This window comes from Drosophila eugracilis, unplaced genomic scaffold (assembly GCF_018153835.1).
Source record: "Drosophila eugracilis isolate 14026-0451.02 unplaced genomic scaffold, ASM1815383v1 contig_353, whole genome shotgun sequence".
NCBI classification, from domain to species: Eukaryota; Metazoa; Arthropoda; class Insecta; order Diptera; family Drosophilidae; genus Drosophila; species Drosophila eugracilis.
In genome coordinates, this window is record NW_024573209.1 from 1,654,205 (window position 1) to 1,669,233 (window position 15,029).

Consider the following 15,029-nt stretch of genomic DNA (forward strand, 5'->3'; position numbering starts at 1 on the left):
ATTTGTTTTTCACTTTTGAATCTTAATAAATTGATAATTTGTATTTTTTAATACATACCAAAATGAATTTTGTTTTTTGGCTTTAGGTAGCTGTTCTTCTCCAACAAACAATGTAAAAGAAGAGAAGCTTTGTTTTGGTTTAAAAAACTATCATGATGTTTTTCCTTATTTCATAATGCTAGAGCCTATTAAGGCTAATAGTACCAAAAATCCAATGTAATCGGTTTTTCCAACCATTCCATTTGAGTGCCACCGACATCCACTTCGCACACACATGCACTTGAAGGCTTATATAGTGCAACGCACTTTGTGGTATATAGAAAACTGTACCCGGCACAAGGCACATCCTAATTATATACAGGACGCCAGAAGAAGAAACTTATATGTGCCTTATGGCTGGGCCAGTGGTGCGGTGAAAAACCAAATGAAAACGCACCACCCAAACCACCCAAAAAACACACGCACACACTTGATTGTGAAATGCAACGTCTAAGCATATGCAGTATATTTTCACAAAATACAAAGACAATGCACAAGGGCAGGAGGGAGAGGTGTAGGCTTAAGATTTTCTTCGAGTGGACATTGCGAGTTGCAAGACAAACATAATGAAACATTTTTGGACAAGATGCAGCCACCTCACATCTACATATATACATATATATATATATATATATGTATATAAATATACTCAAATGTCTAGAGATGCAGCTGCATTCTGCACTTGTGTGCTGGTGTGCGTTTGTTCTAGGTTTACTTTACTCATTTGCAATGTTTTTGGTAAAATGTAAAATTGAATTATTTAAAATTTAATAGAAAATCTTTGACTTGCTCAAAAATACACACAGCCACATGCACAGAAGCATATACCATATATATATATATATATGTGTATGTGAATATTTATAGAGGCATGGAAATATGTTTTAAGATTTGCTTACGCAAGGTATGAAAACTATCTCGAGATCTTCGCCATCCGAATGAGGGTCAACAAACCTTGTTTAGATAAAAGGGCTTATATTTGTCAAGCAGTGGTACCCAATATATTTTTAATATTACTTCTTCTGTTTGTTTTAATATCGTCACCTTTGATCTTTTCATGTCTATCTAGATATATTTTACAAACTAACAAATTTATTTATTGCAAATTGTATTTAAAAAATCATCACAGTTCTCAAATGTGAAAAAATATTTCTAAAAACTCGTATTTTCAAGGTATTTATAAATCGCATACTGTATTTTTTGTGCACTTATATATTAATATATATTTTATGCTTCACTTCACTTCACCCACACACACATGCGTAGGCACACAATCTATAGCACACACACACATGCACATACAGCCCTAGCAACATCTTGAGCTGGAAAAGCAAAGTCCAAGATGAAGAGCTCCGTCCATTGTCCAATGTCCATCGAAGCCTTATGCGCTCGTAGGCCTTGTTATCATTTCGGTAATTGCATTTTTGTGTTGTGTTTGTCGTTGTTGTTGCCATTGCACTTTGATGCAGTTTTTGCATCCACTGCCTATTCTCTGAGGGGTTATTCTGGTAAACTTTCTCAAGAAAACCCAAACCACAGCTGCAACGGGCCATAAATTTTTGACTGGCTCCCAAAGTCTGCACCGCCCTACAAAGCGCATACAATGTATTTCCCACTTTTGTCCATCACTGTTTCTAATTTCTTAAGGTTCAGAATAACATTAATACACATATGCACAGCTTGCATGATTCGCCGGAGTGTCCGGCAAGAGCATTGTAATTTATTTTATGATAATAACATTTTTTAGATTTATATTTTACTTTCCCAGCCATCAACAACGTCTTTTGGCACTTCGACCCGTTCCTTATATATATACATAAATATTAGAATAAAATAGATATGGTCTAATAGTCAACAGATTTAAATGACAAATTATATTGGAACTGTGCTTAAGAAACACATAATATTAAATATTAACCATTAATATAATTTTGTATTATGGATAGTAGTCTTACCATATGTAAAACTTTAAAAATATGTTAATTTATCAATAACATTCAGCGTTAAAAAACATATTGTCAAATGTCTTTAAATGTGTGAAAAATTGATATCCTTTATCCTAATCAGAGCCCATATATTTGATCAGTGTCTTTCAGTTCTTTAAGGAATCGCATTCAGATCGTAGAAATCGAAGATACAGTTTTTATACTTTACCCAAAACCGGTCAAAAAATATTAATATTTAAAAAGCTTCTTTTCCATAAACATATTTTCAACAAATAATAAATGCTTACGATCTTTATAAAAACTGTTAAAATATACATCTGTGTGCTCATAAATTTATTCTTAAATAACCAACCGAAAGAAATCTTCCCGTGAAGCAAAACCTAAAAATGCATTATTGAAAACAAAGGCCATTTTTTCTGTGGATTCGGATTCAGGAGATTTTTTTGTTTTTCGTTTCTTTTAGTTATTATAAGAGAAAGCTATTTGTATTATTTTTTGAGCTGACCAAAACGCGTTAGAATTCATTTGGCTTTGTATATTCGATTGGGCTCCCTGGCGGAGTTCGCAGTGCGTGGAAGCCTCTCGATAAATTTCAATTACTAACCCAATTAAAAAATGTTGTGCGCTTTTAGGCGAACACACAGTAAAAAAGCGAAACAAAAAAACGAAATAAAATAATAAATATAGGCATAAAAAAGGGAAATATTTTCAATATATTTGCGCAGAGCTTAAAAAAGAAGAAAAATGGAAAAAAAGAAACGACATTGCGAGTGGAAAATGCAGCAACAGCGGCTCCAACCATTTTTAATTTATTTTTCATCTCCCGCTGCTGCTCCTGCTGTTGTAGCTGTTGTTGTTGTCGCCCAACATTTGCCGACATCACACATACGCACCATTGGCCCCAGCGTCTGTCCTGGGGTTTTTTATGGTCACCGCTGCCGTCGTCATTGCCGTCGCTGCCGCAGTTCCCCCAGCTCCAGATCATCCAGTACCCCGCCCTCCACGGCCCATTCCCCGCTTTCGGCCATTCGATGGAGGCAATCAGTGCACCTATGTACCCTGATCCTGGGCAGCCAGGACATCATTGCTGGCCCGTTTGCTTGCACGCGCTTTCGCATTTGGGCATCTCTCTTGCTTTTTGTTCATTTTTTGAGCGTTCGTTCGCCGTGGCCATTGAGGCCAATGGTGGCCGTGGTCGTTCGTGTTGGAGCGGTACCGTTATATATTTTTATATATTTTATTTTTCATTCGCGCACGCATGCAATAAAACTTGTAAAAAACGCGCTGCCGCTGCTGTTCCGGGGAAAAAACGAACAAGAGGTAAATAATGTACAGGCAACGCGAATGTGCAATGTGAATATTTTTTCATGAGTGTGCGTGTGGGCTGCATGTGTGCGAGTGTGTGAGTGAGTGTGGAGCAAGGCGTGGGGGTTGGCAGACAGATGGGCGGCCAATGCATTGCATACTTTTAGGCGCATCGATGCATCCTTACAGGAGGTTTGGGGGGCCAGCATTTTTTGCAGCATTTGGGGCGTTGTCGGTTTTATTCGTTTTTTGTGCGTGCAACGGCAACGGCAACTGCGGCGTCCAGCTGAAATAATGCGCTGTCCTGGCACTTTTGACAACAACACCAATGTTAATGATAACAATAACAACAACAAAAAATAAGTACAACAAATAATTGAAACGCTAGCAGCGCAGCCAGCATCGCCGTCGTCCGCTGCAGGTTCCGTTCGCTTTGTGCGCTTTTTAAATTGCAACTGAAATATGCGTTAATTTATGTTGCGTTGTTAAGCTTACACCCCCCGCAGCAGCAACAGCAGCGGCAGCAACAGCGGCATCATCATCATCATAAGGCCCACCACCATCCTGCCACCCATCCACCACCCACATCATGCCATCGTCAACTCTTTTTTTGTGCGTAAAATTGCGCCTTCCCTTTGGCGAATAATGCCGCACCCGTCCCCTCCAGTTTAAAGCCTCATTATCTGCCTGTCGGAACCGACAACGAATCAGTTTTTCCAGCTGCAGCTCCACAGATCCCCAACTCTTGTTTGCCTTGGATTTCACCGAAAGAATTATATAACCCATCGTTGCCTTTGTATCCTCTCCTTTTTTTAAATCTCTAGCATTGGCAGGAACAATTTAATAGTTTGCCAAACAATCCATTATTATCAATATTGATTTTTGTTAATTGAAGGAAAGTTCTTGGATTTCAGATCTGGTTTTACCTTGATTTTAAGATAGTGTTTAAAAAGATGTATTTATAAATCTAGGCACCATAATTATATATTTAATACCTTAATTTAATAAATTGCGTTAATGATCAGCCTTTTTGGAAAGGTAAAAAAGGGGGGGGTCCTTTGATCATATTTTTCGATAGCAAAAATCGCCGAGCTCGCAAAATAACTTGTAATTTACGCCTCTAAACAAACAAAGTAAAAAAAAAGGGGGGAAAAAAAAAAAAAAAAAAAAAAAAAAAAAAAAAAAAAATTAAAAATAAAAAAAAATAGAAAATCTTTCTTAAAAAAAATTTATATTAAAAAATTTTTTTTTTTTTTTAAATCCAGACGAATATCCCAAAATCCTACCCAGAAACAGGCCATTTAAAATAAAACAGGTTTGGTCTTAAACATAGCTCTTTATCCTTTTTCCATAAGAAATAAAAACTCTCATGGTGGCAAAATGTGTGGACTTTTTATTGGTGTCCTTTGGCTCTGCATCAGGATCAAGATCACTGCAAGATCACAAGCAAATGGCAAGGAGTTCGGGGACAGACAAAAAAGTGACCAAAACTGGACATTATCTCTGCCGAAAAAGCATGGAAAAGAAGCGAATGCGGGCCAAATCATCGCCAAACATCAGCATCAACGGAAACATCAGCTGGTGTAAGCGGAAAACCCACCCCAAACCAAATGACCAGCGGAGGCTGAGGAGTGACCAGCGGCAAACTGGTTGGAGATGGAGATGGAGATGGAAAGGGTTGAAGTGGATGTTGATGCTCATCTTGGCCGGGATGCGTGTCAAAGTTCAGCGGCAGTTGATGCTGTTGTCCAGTTTGGAAAACCGGCCTGCTTCTGGGTACGAATCCGTTGAAATTTTGATGTGAAAGTTCAGCAAAACGAAGAAGGGAATTCCGATATAAAAAGTTCCATGTCCTGCCACTGATGCATATGCCGATGCCGATGCTGATGCTGGGATCGAGCGTGAGAAAGTTTCCTTGGCGAATCCAAACTTGTTTGCATCTAATGTCCTGCCGCAGATGCTGACCCGCCTTGCTGCCTCAAAACCAGTAGCTCCTTTTGGATCAACTACTTAGCCAGCGAGTCTATTTATTCATGCTATTTGGTCAGTTGGCTAATTGCTAACCAAATGCCAAGCAGCCATCCCAACCAACCAGCCAGCCAGTCGACCAGCCAAACATTAGCTCACCAAATGGGCAAAAGCCATCCATTGTTTGTCTATAAGTTGCTTCGGTAATTGTCCTCGAACGGAGTCACCATTTAACTCCATCTGGCTCTTGGTGGACAACGTGCTGCTCCACCTTATTAGCTTAGATATTCCATTAGGCGCATAGATTACTCAGACATGCATTGATTTTTTCACAACTGACTGCCAATTTCAATGCATAGGCGATGAGACCACGGCCACTAATGAACATTGCCCGTCCAACCCCTCATTTGGCCAAGTTCTGGAAAGTTAAATGCTTTCATGGGATCAACAGGATTAAGTCAAAAAATCAGGTTACATAAAGAGAGCGACTAATTTTCAAGTACACATTGAAGTGACTAGAGTTCAAATAAAGATTAACTACTAGGCATTACCTTTAATATTTGGAAATCAAAGAAGGCAAACTATACAGCAGTCTTTACCACCCTTACATACATAACTCTTAATGGTTGATTTGATAAATGTTGTAGATTAACGTTAATAAAATTGATTTATTCTTGTAAAATGCCCTTCAAATCACAATAAATTGTAATTATCAATTTTATAATAATATATTCATGTGGAATCGCACCTCAAAAATGGACGTATTTCATAACAAATTAACTCTTCAAACGATAATTTTAATCATTTAAATTTATTACTGTGAACTACGATGTATATCTAAGCATTCCTTTAAGAAGTTCGTTACAAAATCCGGCTATCTGGATTTTTAATAAATTCATGCAGACTGCCCGGATCAACCAGTTTTTGGTACTTTCAACATCATTTCTGGCCAGGTCCAGTAATTAAGCTGAACCCAAGCACTCAGATGCTGAGATGCAGACAGGAGTCACATCATCAGAGCGGCCACGCAGATAGAGCCGGTTCTGGGACGGTTCAGCTGGCCAATGGCAAGGCAAGATAAATTTAAGATCATAAAAAACAAGAAGATTTCGAAGAAAATAAGAACAATAAAAATCACCCCTTAGAAGAAGTAACCATCTCATAAGGACCATCCCATTGCCGAATGAGATTTAATGAATATTATCGTAGCCTGCTTTTTGGAGCAACTAATAAATGACAACCCACTAGCTTTTTCCATTTAATTTTCCATTTTTCCATTTAGAACTTGTTCATTTCTGCATGATAAAAATGTTTTGTATTAAGCGACGCAAATTGTGACGTTTCGTTGGCAAGCTCAACGCAAAACAAATGAAACATTATTCAATTCAAGGCGAAAAGAAACGCAACAGGCGGATGTTTGGAAGTTGGTGGGTGGTTCGATGGTTGAATGCTGGGTGGGTATGCCGGCACTGCTTTTTCTGTTTCTCTAGCGTTCTCCAACTGCCTAAAAGTATGTTTCCAAACATGCAAAACACCCTAGGCTCAATTTAAGGGTGAGTTTGACATCATTTTCGGGTTGGTTTAGCTCGGCAACAAGAAGTTGTACCAGGATTTGCTGGCTAGCAATTGCGCAACTTATTGAGGTAGGCGCTCTATGGTTATCTACGAGATGAGCTTGCTCCGAGGGATGTGTTCACTGGTTGTCTGACATTCGGGGCTGCAGTTCAAAGTTCAAAGATGCCCGATCAACCGGTTTGTATCTGGACCAGCCTGTCTTGGACTGAACTCAAAGACCGTCTTCAAGCATCCGCATCTCCTCGAGATGATCTCGGCGGGACGTTGATCAGTTGGCCAGTCAGTTGTGTTTGAACTTTCATTCGGTCGCGTCGCGTTCGCTGTTGTTCATTTCTTTTTTGGCTTTTGGTTATTTGTTGAGCCGAAAAGATCTGAGCCCTTGTTTTTCGTTTTTGTGGGATTTCTGTTAATTTTTGATATTGTTAAAAAACATTGTTTTTGTTAACTTTACGTTGAATATTTGTTTAAAAAATTGTGTTTGAGATTTCGTTATCAAGTTATTACACATTGGACATCAAAAAGTAGGTTTTTAACAAAAATAAATATTCAGATCTCGTTTAGTTTGTTTGTGACTTATGAATAGTGAAAAGAAAAAATTCATTTGGCAAAAAGAAATCTAAATTTAAGCAAAAAATTAACTTTTGCAGGACTTACGGAGAAATCCCACCAAACGAAGAATAGAATACAGCTGAAATTCTAATTTGACACAAAATTATAACCTTAAATACCCAATGGTATCGATTTTCGCTTGGACTTGGCTTTGATTTAACAAGTTTTTTAGTCAATTAAAAAAAGTGTGATTGTGGTAACCCGCGAAACATTCGCATCATGGAGCACTCCAATGGAAGTCGCAAGCGTAGTACAGATCAGTCTGAGTTACCACCACATCCACAGTCCTCTGCGATGATTGCCTCGGCAGAGGGTTGGAGCAGCAAAAGAAAGCTCTATGCCATTGATGAGCGCGAGGAGAGTTCGCCGGTGACTGTGGGGAAGGCAGAGACTGATTTGGCTTACGATGCGGATGTGGACGAGCTGGAGCAGCCGACAGGTGAGCGTGAGATCATCTACGAGCTGTTCCAGCCCTGGGCACTCAGCACATATGGAGATCAAGCCAAGACCAAGACGATAACACTGCGCAAGAAGGCGCGAATTCTTAAAGCACTGGAGGGCAAGGAGCACAGTCGTCCTGATAGCTCCAAGTTTCGCTTCTGGGTCAAGACAAAGGGTGAGTGAGGCAGCTGGAATCTACAAGGAGTCACTGATATTCATTGAGTTTCTTTGTCAGGTTTCACCACAAATCGACCTGATGGTTTTGAAGAGGCTCCTGGTAGTCGGCGCCGCCTAAAACCTCTTCCTAGCTCAGCCATACTATCGGATAATCCCGGCGATGTCGATCTCTTTGCCGCATCCACCAGCAAGGGATTCGGTCGCCGGACTTACCGCAAGGTGGCCTGTGTGGAAGAGTTCTTTGACATCATCTACAATGTTCACATGGAACTAGGAGGCCGTAGTGGCATGCACGCGGGTCAGAAGCGCACCTACCGCATTGTGAGTGTAGTGTACAAAAGATGGTTAAGTTGGTTAATATACATCTAAGTTCGTCTTGAATAGCCTGTAGAATATTTTATATCATTCACAACTTGATCATCTTAACGGATAATGAAGCGCATTTGTTATATTAATTATATTTTTGAAATCTTTTTCGAGAAACGCTTATATATATGAAGTATTTTATGCACTTTTTTCTTTACTATAACTTTAATTTATTATTACCATTGCAGATCACTGAAACCTATGCGTTCCTGCCCCGCGAGGCAGTCACCCGCTTCCTGACCATTTGTCCCGAGTGCAAAAAGAACCTTCGACCCTCCTCACCATCGGCGGGAGGAAAAGACTCCGACTTGGCTGGGAACGAGAGTTCCTCGGAAGTGGAGAACTATCTGAATTACTCATCGCACACCGAGAGTTCTTTAGAGGCAGGACCCACGGCCAAGCGCCGTCGGCACTCGAGCGCCGACCTCAAGGCCTCACTGCCGGTGGTCGGCACTGGCATGGGCGTGGGCCTAGCTGTGGCTGGTTCTGGAATTGCCAGCAGCTCCAGTGCCACTCAGCTTGATGTCCTGGGGACAGGACCGCCCCAAAGCCAAAGCCCCAAGCCACCGCAGGCGGTACAGGCGGCTGTTGAAACGACGCCGGTTAGCGTGCCCAAAATTCGCGTTAAGACCCAGTTGCAACGTCCATCAAGTCCACAAGATCAGTCCCCAGCAGACTCGAATACCAATCCTCAAAGCCAATCACAATCTCAAGCCCAGACCCAGACCCAGCCCAGTAGTCAATGCTTTGATGTACAGCTGCTGAAGTCGCGGGATAATCTCCTGAGATACTATGACTTCATGAGGCGCTTCTATGCCGGCGAACCGGTTTTAGCGCCGCCCATTTACGGCAGCAGCCTGTTGCAGAGCCTCAGCTATCCAACCACCATCTCAACTGCTTCCACAGCAACCCCTACGACCCCTACCTCAACAACTTCAGCTCCTGGCAAGATGCTAGCCCCTCCCAAGGCAGCCTCATCTCCGCCACCCAATCCACCGCTGATCAAGACCTCTCCGGACAGTTCGTTAAGGGCACGTTCTCCTCCGGTTGCTTCAACAGCCAGACCTTCCGCCCCCAAGGATAATACTCACACACCGATTAATCTAACAAAATCTATATTTTCCAGCCTAAAGACCGGACATCCAGCTTCAACATCAACACCGGTTCCGCTCAAGCTGGAACTGTCCAGTCCACCAAAACCTCTGCCGGAACTTCGAATTCCGCAACTGCGGGGCGTGCCGCCCGTGGAGTTATCCTTGCCGCTGCCGCCATTGGATTTAGAGCGACTAAAGCCTATTACCTCGACATACTTACAATTGACGCGTAGTATGGGTCTCAGCGATGAGGATGCCCTGCGATTCGATAACCTGGTGAGTAAAGACTTCAAGTACTCGCTATAGACGTAAATGAAGAGGAGAAGTTTAAGAACTAAAGGTAGTTTCCGTCTTTGATTATTTGCCTATACAGCAAATGAATCATTGCGATCTCAATTGAGCAATACAAGTTTAATTATATATCAATTAATAAGTTCAATATTTACGGAGTTACTTTGCAATTTATTTCATTGCTGTTTTTAAGGCTTGACAACGAATCAGTATTTTTTATTCCACAACCATATTTTAATATATTAAATATGAAAGCCTTTGGCGATTTTAAACCTTTACTATAATATCTCAGTGAAAAAGTTTAAAAAAATTATTAAATTTTTATTGGTACATATTTTATACACTAACCGAAGCAAACAAAGCACCGATGTTGTTCAAATATTTGTGCTTTTTGTAATATATTTTATGCGTAGTTGAATTTTTAACGCAACGCCTAAAGGGCTGCAATGCTTTTTAATTAGTTAAAGTTACTGCCGCCACCGAAAACCGCAAGCAAACATTTTGCTACTCGTATTTAGACTTAAGAAAAAATGCTTTTATTACGACATCCATACTTTTGATCAAACAACCATTTTTTACTAATCTAGTTTCTCTTTTCTCTGACATGCTTGGCTTATATATGTAACCCAACTAATGCAATGCTAACGAGCGAGAAAGACAATGGCAGAAAAACACTTTTGCCGGCCGAACAACTGCCACCACACGACTACAAACAACTGCAACCAAATCATCCATAGCCACAAAATGCTTTCGGCCACCAAATGCGTTTTGCAATGAGCTGCGCACAAAATTATGCAATAGTTTTTTCTATGTATTTTAATCATTTTGCCGTGAAATTCCAATTGAATTTCTCGTTCTGCGCCTCCCCTTTATGTTTCTTTTTTTGTTGTATAATTTTGATCTCTTAATGCTTGAATTATTTTTGGCTGCAATTATTTTTTCCTTTACTAAAATTATGTTGTTAACCATGCTTAGTCCACTAATGTTATTATTTTAATATTATTTCGTTGATTTTTTATTATCCCAATTATATTTTTCATTTCTTTTAATTTTTTACAGCTCAGTTGCTAGCGAAAAAAAAAAAAAAGTTTGTAATAAATTAGCCATACAAAACTATTAATGCTTTTTTAATTAATTTGGCCAACGATCTGAAAATAAAGAATATTTAATTTCCCCGAAACGTATACATATGCGAGTAGTTTTTGAATAATTTAGATTGCTTTGTAGTTGCTTATATACTTACAGATGTGAGAACGCAGGTAAGTCAGCAAAATTTTAATTTTCCATGGCTCATAGGGAAAATCATTGCAGTCGAAATGAGAAATATATTTTGCACATAAACACCCTTATCAATTGTTTACCAATATATAAGTAATATTCCATCGCAAGATTGACTTAGACCTCTAATTATATTGCCTGGGTTTAGCCCCTGCTGATAAGCTCATTTATTCCATTGCGTTATTGTTTTTAAAAATGTTTACAAAATATTGCATTTGTTACTTTAAAATTGGTGTAAATTCAGATATTTATTTCGTGGGACTTTGCTGCTTAAGATCGTTCTTGTCGCCTTTGACTGAGCTCAGGACAAACCTGGCAGTAAGAACTCTCCCATTTTTATCCACAATTGTTTTGACTACTTCACCGTTACTCTTCTCAATGTCCTCGGCAGTTAGATCCACCTTAGCCAGGAAATCATCTATGTCGTTCTCACCTCCACCGACATTTCGAGGTGCTTGAGTGGGTAGGGGAACTACAGTTCGCTGAGTGGTGGTGGCATCTATCACCGGCACAAAGGTAGGATCCTGCTGACTTGAGCGGGGCACAAATCCAGAGTTGAAATCAGAGGGTGCTGAATAAAATGTGGGATAGTTTCCTATGGATGGGATCTGACCGAAGATCGGGTTAATTGGACCAGGTTCCTTCGCAATATCAGGGAATGTCTGCTGTAACACATTACTTCCTGGCAACACCACGCCGCTAAAACTCTTGGTTGTGGTGGTTATCCTTCGTCCTAGGTTATCTACTTCCGTCTTGGTAGTGACTCGCGGCGTCACCCCATCTGGCAGCCTCCAGTTGGGAAACAATGAACCCCGAGGAGCAGGGAATCCAAATAAGCTGGGATCAAAACTACCTTCACCGACATTAGGCTCTCCAATCGGACGAAATTGACGACGACTAGGATTAGGTACATACTCCCAGTCCTCTTGGGGCTTAGCTATGGTAGCTCCTTCCTCTAGCCTTGCAGGCGACGATCCCTCAATGACCCTGCTCCTTGAAATCGATTTACCATCGGGACTCAGACTATAGGTGACTGTAGTCAGTTGACCGGCACTATTTTGATTTCTGACAACCAGCGGATCCTTGGTGCGCCACAATTCCCGCAGGCCAACTTCATCCAATCCAAACATCTTGGCCGTATCTATCAGAGCCTGACTTGGTTGATCCCCAGTCGAAGTTGATGCTGTCATCTATATAGAAACAATTAGGTCATTTTTGTATTTCCAAAGACTTCCATGACCTACCTCCAGATTTAGGAGTAGCAAGCCGGCAAAGATTGCCACAATATTAACGCACTTCATCCTCAGTTCTTCCGCGACACTTTTTAACACCTCGAATGTCTGAATCTAACTGAAATTGATAATACTAATCGGCTATGCTTGCCGATCATATACTGAATGGAATCGCAAAGGTTATCATTAGGTTTCGCACAATCGCCCTAATCAAAGAGTGTAAATATATGTATAAATCTAGTATATTTCAGAAGTTCAAAATGTTCCCGTTTCCTGGGCTTAAAAGCTGACTGAGTGTTTAAAGCTTTTATAAATCACGGAACAAAAATTTTTCTGTGAATCATATATATATATTGCATTTGCAAGTAAACGCGTATAAGGTTTTTACCTCTCATGGGAAATTTATTCAGTTAATAAGTCATTAGTCATAGATCTAATAATAATATTATGTTGGGGCTATTCTAATTGGGATTCGTCGGTTGACCGTTTTGATCGCTCAGTGCAAAGCGGGCTGAAAGAACACGCCCTTGTTTGTCCACGATCGTCATGACCAGTTCTCCATCCTCCTCCTTGATATCCGCCACCGTGACGTCCACCTTTGCCAAATAATCTTCAATGACGCTGTCAGTTCCATTGCCTTTAGGCGCCCAGAGTGGGCAGTGGAACCGAAGTACGTTCGGTAGAAGTTGAATCTGCCACTGGGTACCATATGGGTCCCGTATCTTCTTGATTTGAGGGTACCACTTTCGGCGGTACATTCACCAAATTTCGTTGAGTCGTGGTCGTGACTGGTAATCTTCCACCTTTTATGTCGGGTCTATTTGAATTGTGTTCATTATTATTGGGAACATCTTGAGGTCGGAGATCCTCTGGATTGCGTTCATTTCTATTGGGAACATCTTGAGGTCGGAAAACGTCTGGATTGCGTTCATATAAACTGGGATCTCCTCGCGAGGGAATGTGTTTCGGATTGTGTAATACACAATCACAACTTGATGAATCGGAGTCTTGCCGGTTCGACCCATTTTTCTTAAAGATGTTAGAATTGTAAAAAAAATAGTTAAAGTAAGGATTATCGAACTCAACCGGGTAAGTAAAGCGAAAATTGAACGCACTGACCCTATGACTTCCTTCTGATGTTTCATAAAAATTCTCAACAGATCTAGCTTTTGCCATCTAGATAATAAAATATTTATTAGTGAAGGTGAAAATAGGAAATTCAATGACCTACCTCCAGATGGAGGAGCACCAAGCTGGAACAGACTATCAGCAGATTAGAGTACAGCATTCTTTATTTCCCGGACACTTACAACCGCTTCGATTGACTGACTGAAACTAAACCTGATTTCACGAGCATAGCAAACCATTGCCGATCAATGTTAATCTCGTGTAAAAATCTATTTATATATATAGCTTTGTTCATAAATAGTCACGATTTCTGAAGCGTTCGTTTTCTGGAGAGGTTCTTTAGCTGAATGGGGTTTTTACCAGTAAAATGGGAATTGTTTGTCATAAAAAATATATGAAAAAACATTTATATATTATATTATTATATATATATGATTAATTTATATCTTAAAATCGACTTAAAATGATGTAAGCTTATAGAAAAGGCAAGTTTTTTCAGCCTGCATATATGTACGTCTACCATTCGTCTATAGCGAAGACCGGTTTTTTGCAGTACACATTGCATACTAGCATATGAAAAACAAGTCAGCACGCTTTCGACCTTAAGGTACTCATCATTCAAGTTTAGCTTCATACTCAGCAAATAGGAATTCAAAATTGTCTTATTGCGAGTTTATATATTTTATAAAATGTGGTCGGCTTGAGATCTAACGTTGTAGAGGTTTTCAATTCCTTGGAATTCATAACACTACAGCCGAGTATGCAAATTGCTCATCATCGACAATGTCAATGTACTAAGGAAGCTGCGTATTTTTTCATTGAATACAACCTACAATCTGAAGCTTTTGATAGCGGTACCTATTCCAAATTGCCGTGCTGATTAGAAATTGAACTAATTAGTATTCCGTGAATTGACTTTTGAAATATAGATTTATCTCAAATGCTTGCAAAATAACACACTGACAGTCACGTTATTATGACATAGAAAAAAAAAAAGTGTATCTACGATTCGGTGAAAGTAACCCTCTTGATGGGGAGCTGAGATAGGAAATTGAAGATGTAGCCCCACGGATAGGATGGCATTAGTTTGAGTTGTAGAGGGGGAGGGCTCGGTCCAGTAACGGTCGCTGAAGGGTGCACCATCAGGAACGGACTCCAGCCAGTGGCCATGCAGGATTTACGCTAAAAAGACGCCATAAACCTTGAATGCCAACAGAGCGGAGGAAAAAAAGGGACCAAAATTGGAATTTGATAGACGCCCGGTCCTCTGGTCCTTGTTCTGGTCCCAGGTTCGTACCCCCTTGGCTGCTCCATATCCTTGTCGGGGTCCTTGCGCAGAGCTCAGAGGCCGTTGCACGTATCCTCAAACCCTTTTCGTCCTTTTCCACGGGCAAATGGGGAAAGGAAAGGCAAGTATTGACGACTTTTTAAAAGGGTCGAACGAACGTCGGCGTTGTCAGGGATAAAGTAGGAGTTGGGGGGCTGGAGCCAGGACAAACATGGCTTAGAGGGTGAGAGTGGGAGGGCTGCGTTGGCGCGTGCTATAAACCAACCGATTTTAACGCTTTACAGGTGAGGCC

General features: G+C 40.4%; 3 protein-coding genes across 5 annotated transcripts; 1 reads left to right on the plus strand and 2 right to left on the minus strand.

Moving 5' to 3' along the window:
• The first annotated feature begins 7,299 nt into the window (after window positions 1–7,299).
• Window positions 7,300–10,770, plus strand: LOC108105740 (mucin-5AC). 2 transcript variants are annotated; one of them, XM_017212455.2, is made up of 5 exons: window positions 7,300–7,354; window positions 7,481–8,058; window positions 8,119–8,381; window positions 8,615–9,796; window positions 10,399–10,770. In XM_017212455.2, the coding sequence occupies exons 2-5, from the start codon at window positions 7,662–7,664 to the stop codon at window positions 10,546–10,548; spliced, it is 1,992 nt and encodes a 663-aa protein (XP_017067944.2). In that variant the 5' UTR covers window positions 7,300–7,354; window positions 7,481–7,661; the 3' UTR covers window positions 10,549–10,770. The 2 variants fall into 2 exon arrangements, with proteins under 2 accessions (XP_017067944.2, XP_017067943.2); XM_017212454.2 differs by having other exon boundaries at window positions 10,479–10,770.
• Window positions 10,771–11,218: 448 nt separating this feature from the next.
• On the minus strand, window positions 11,219–13,674 carry LOC108105885. Of its 2 annotated transcripts, none has more exons than XM_017212668.2 (2): window positions 13,553–13,674; window positions 11,219–12,279 (listed from the first exon to the last, which is right to left on the minus strand). In XM_017212668.2, exons 1-2 carry the CDS (start codon window positions 13,607–13,609, stop codon window positions 11,338–11,340), a joined length of 999 nt encoding a protein of 332 aa, XP_017068157.2. In that variant the 5' UTR covers window positions 13,610–13,674; the 3' UTR covers window positions 11,219–11,337. The 2 variants fall into 2 exon arrangements, with proteins under 2 accessions (XP_017068157.2, XP_017068153.2); XM_017212664.2 differs by lacking the exon at window positions 13,553–13,674 and adding an exon at window positions 12,334–12,458.
• On the minus strand, window positions 12,698–13,096 carry LOC121530157. The gene has a single exon (XM_041818626.1). It carries the CDS (start codon window positions 13,077–13,079, stop codon window positions 12,783–12,785), a length of 297 nt encoding a protein of 98 aa, XP_041674560.1. The 5' UTR covers window positions 13,080–13,096; the 3' UTR covers window positions 12,698–12,782.
• Window positions 13,675–15,029: the final 1,355 nt, after the last annotated feature.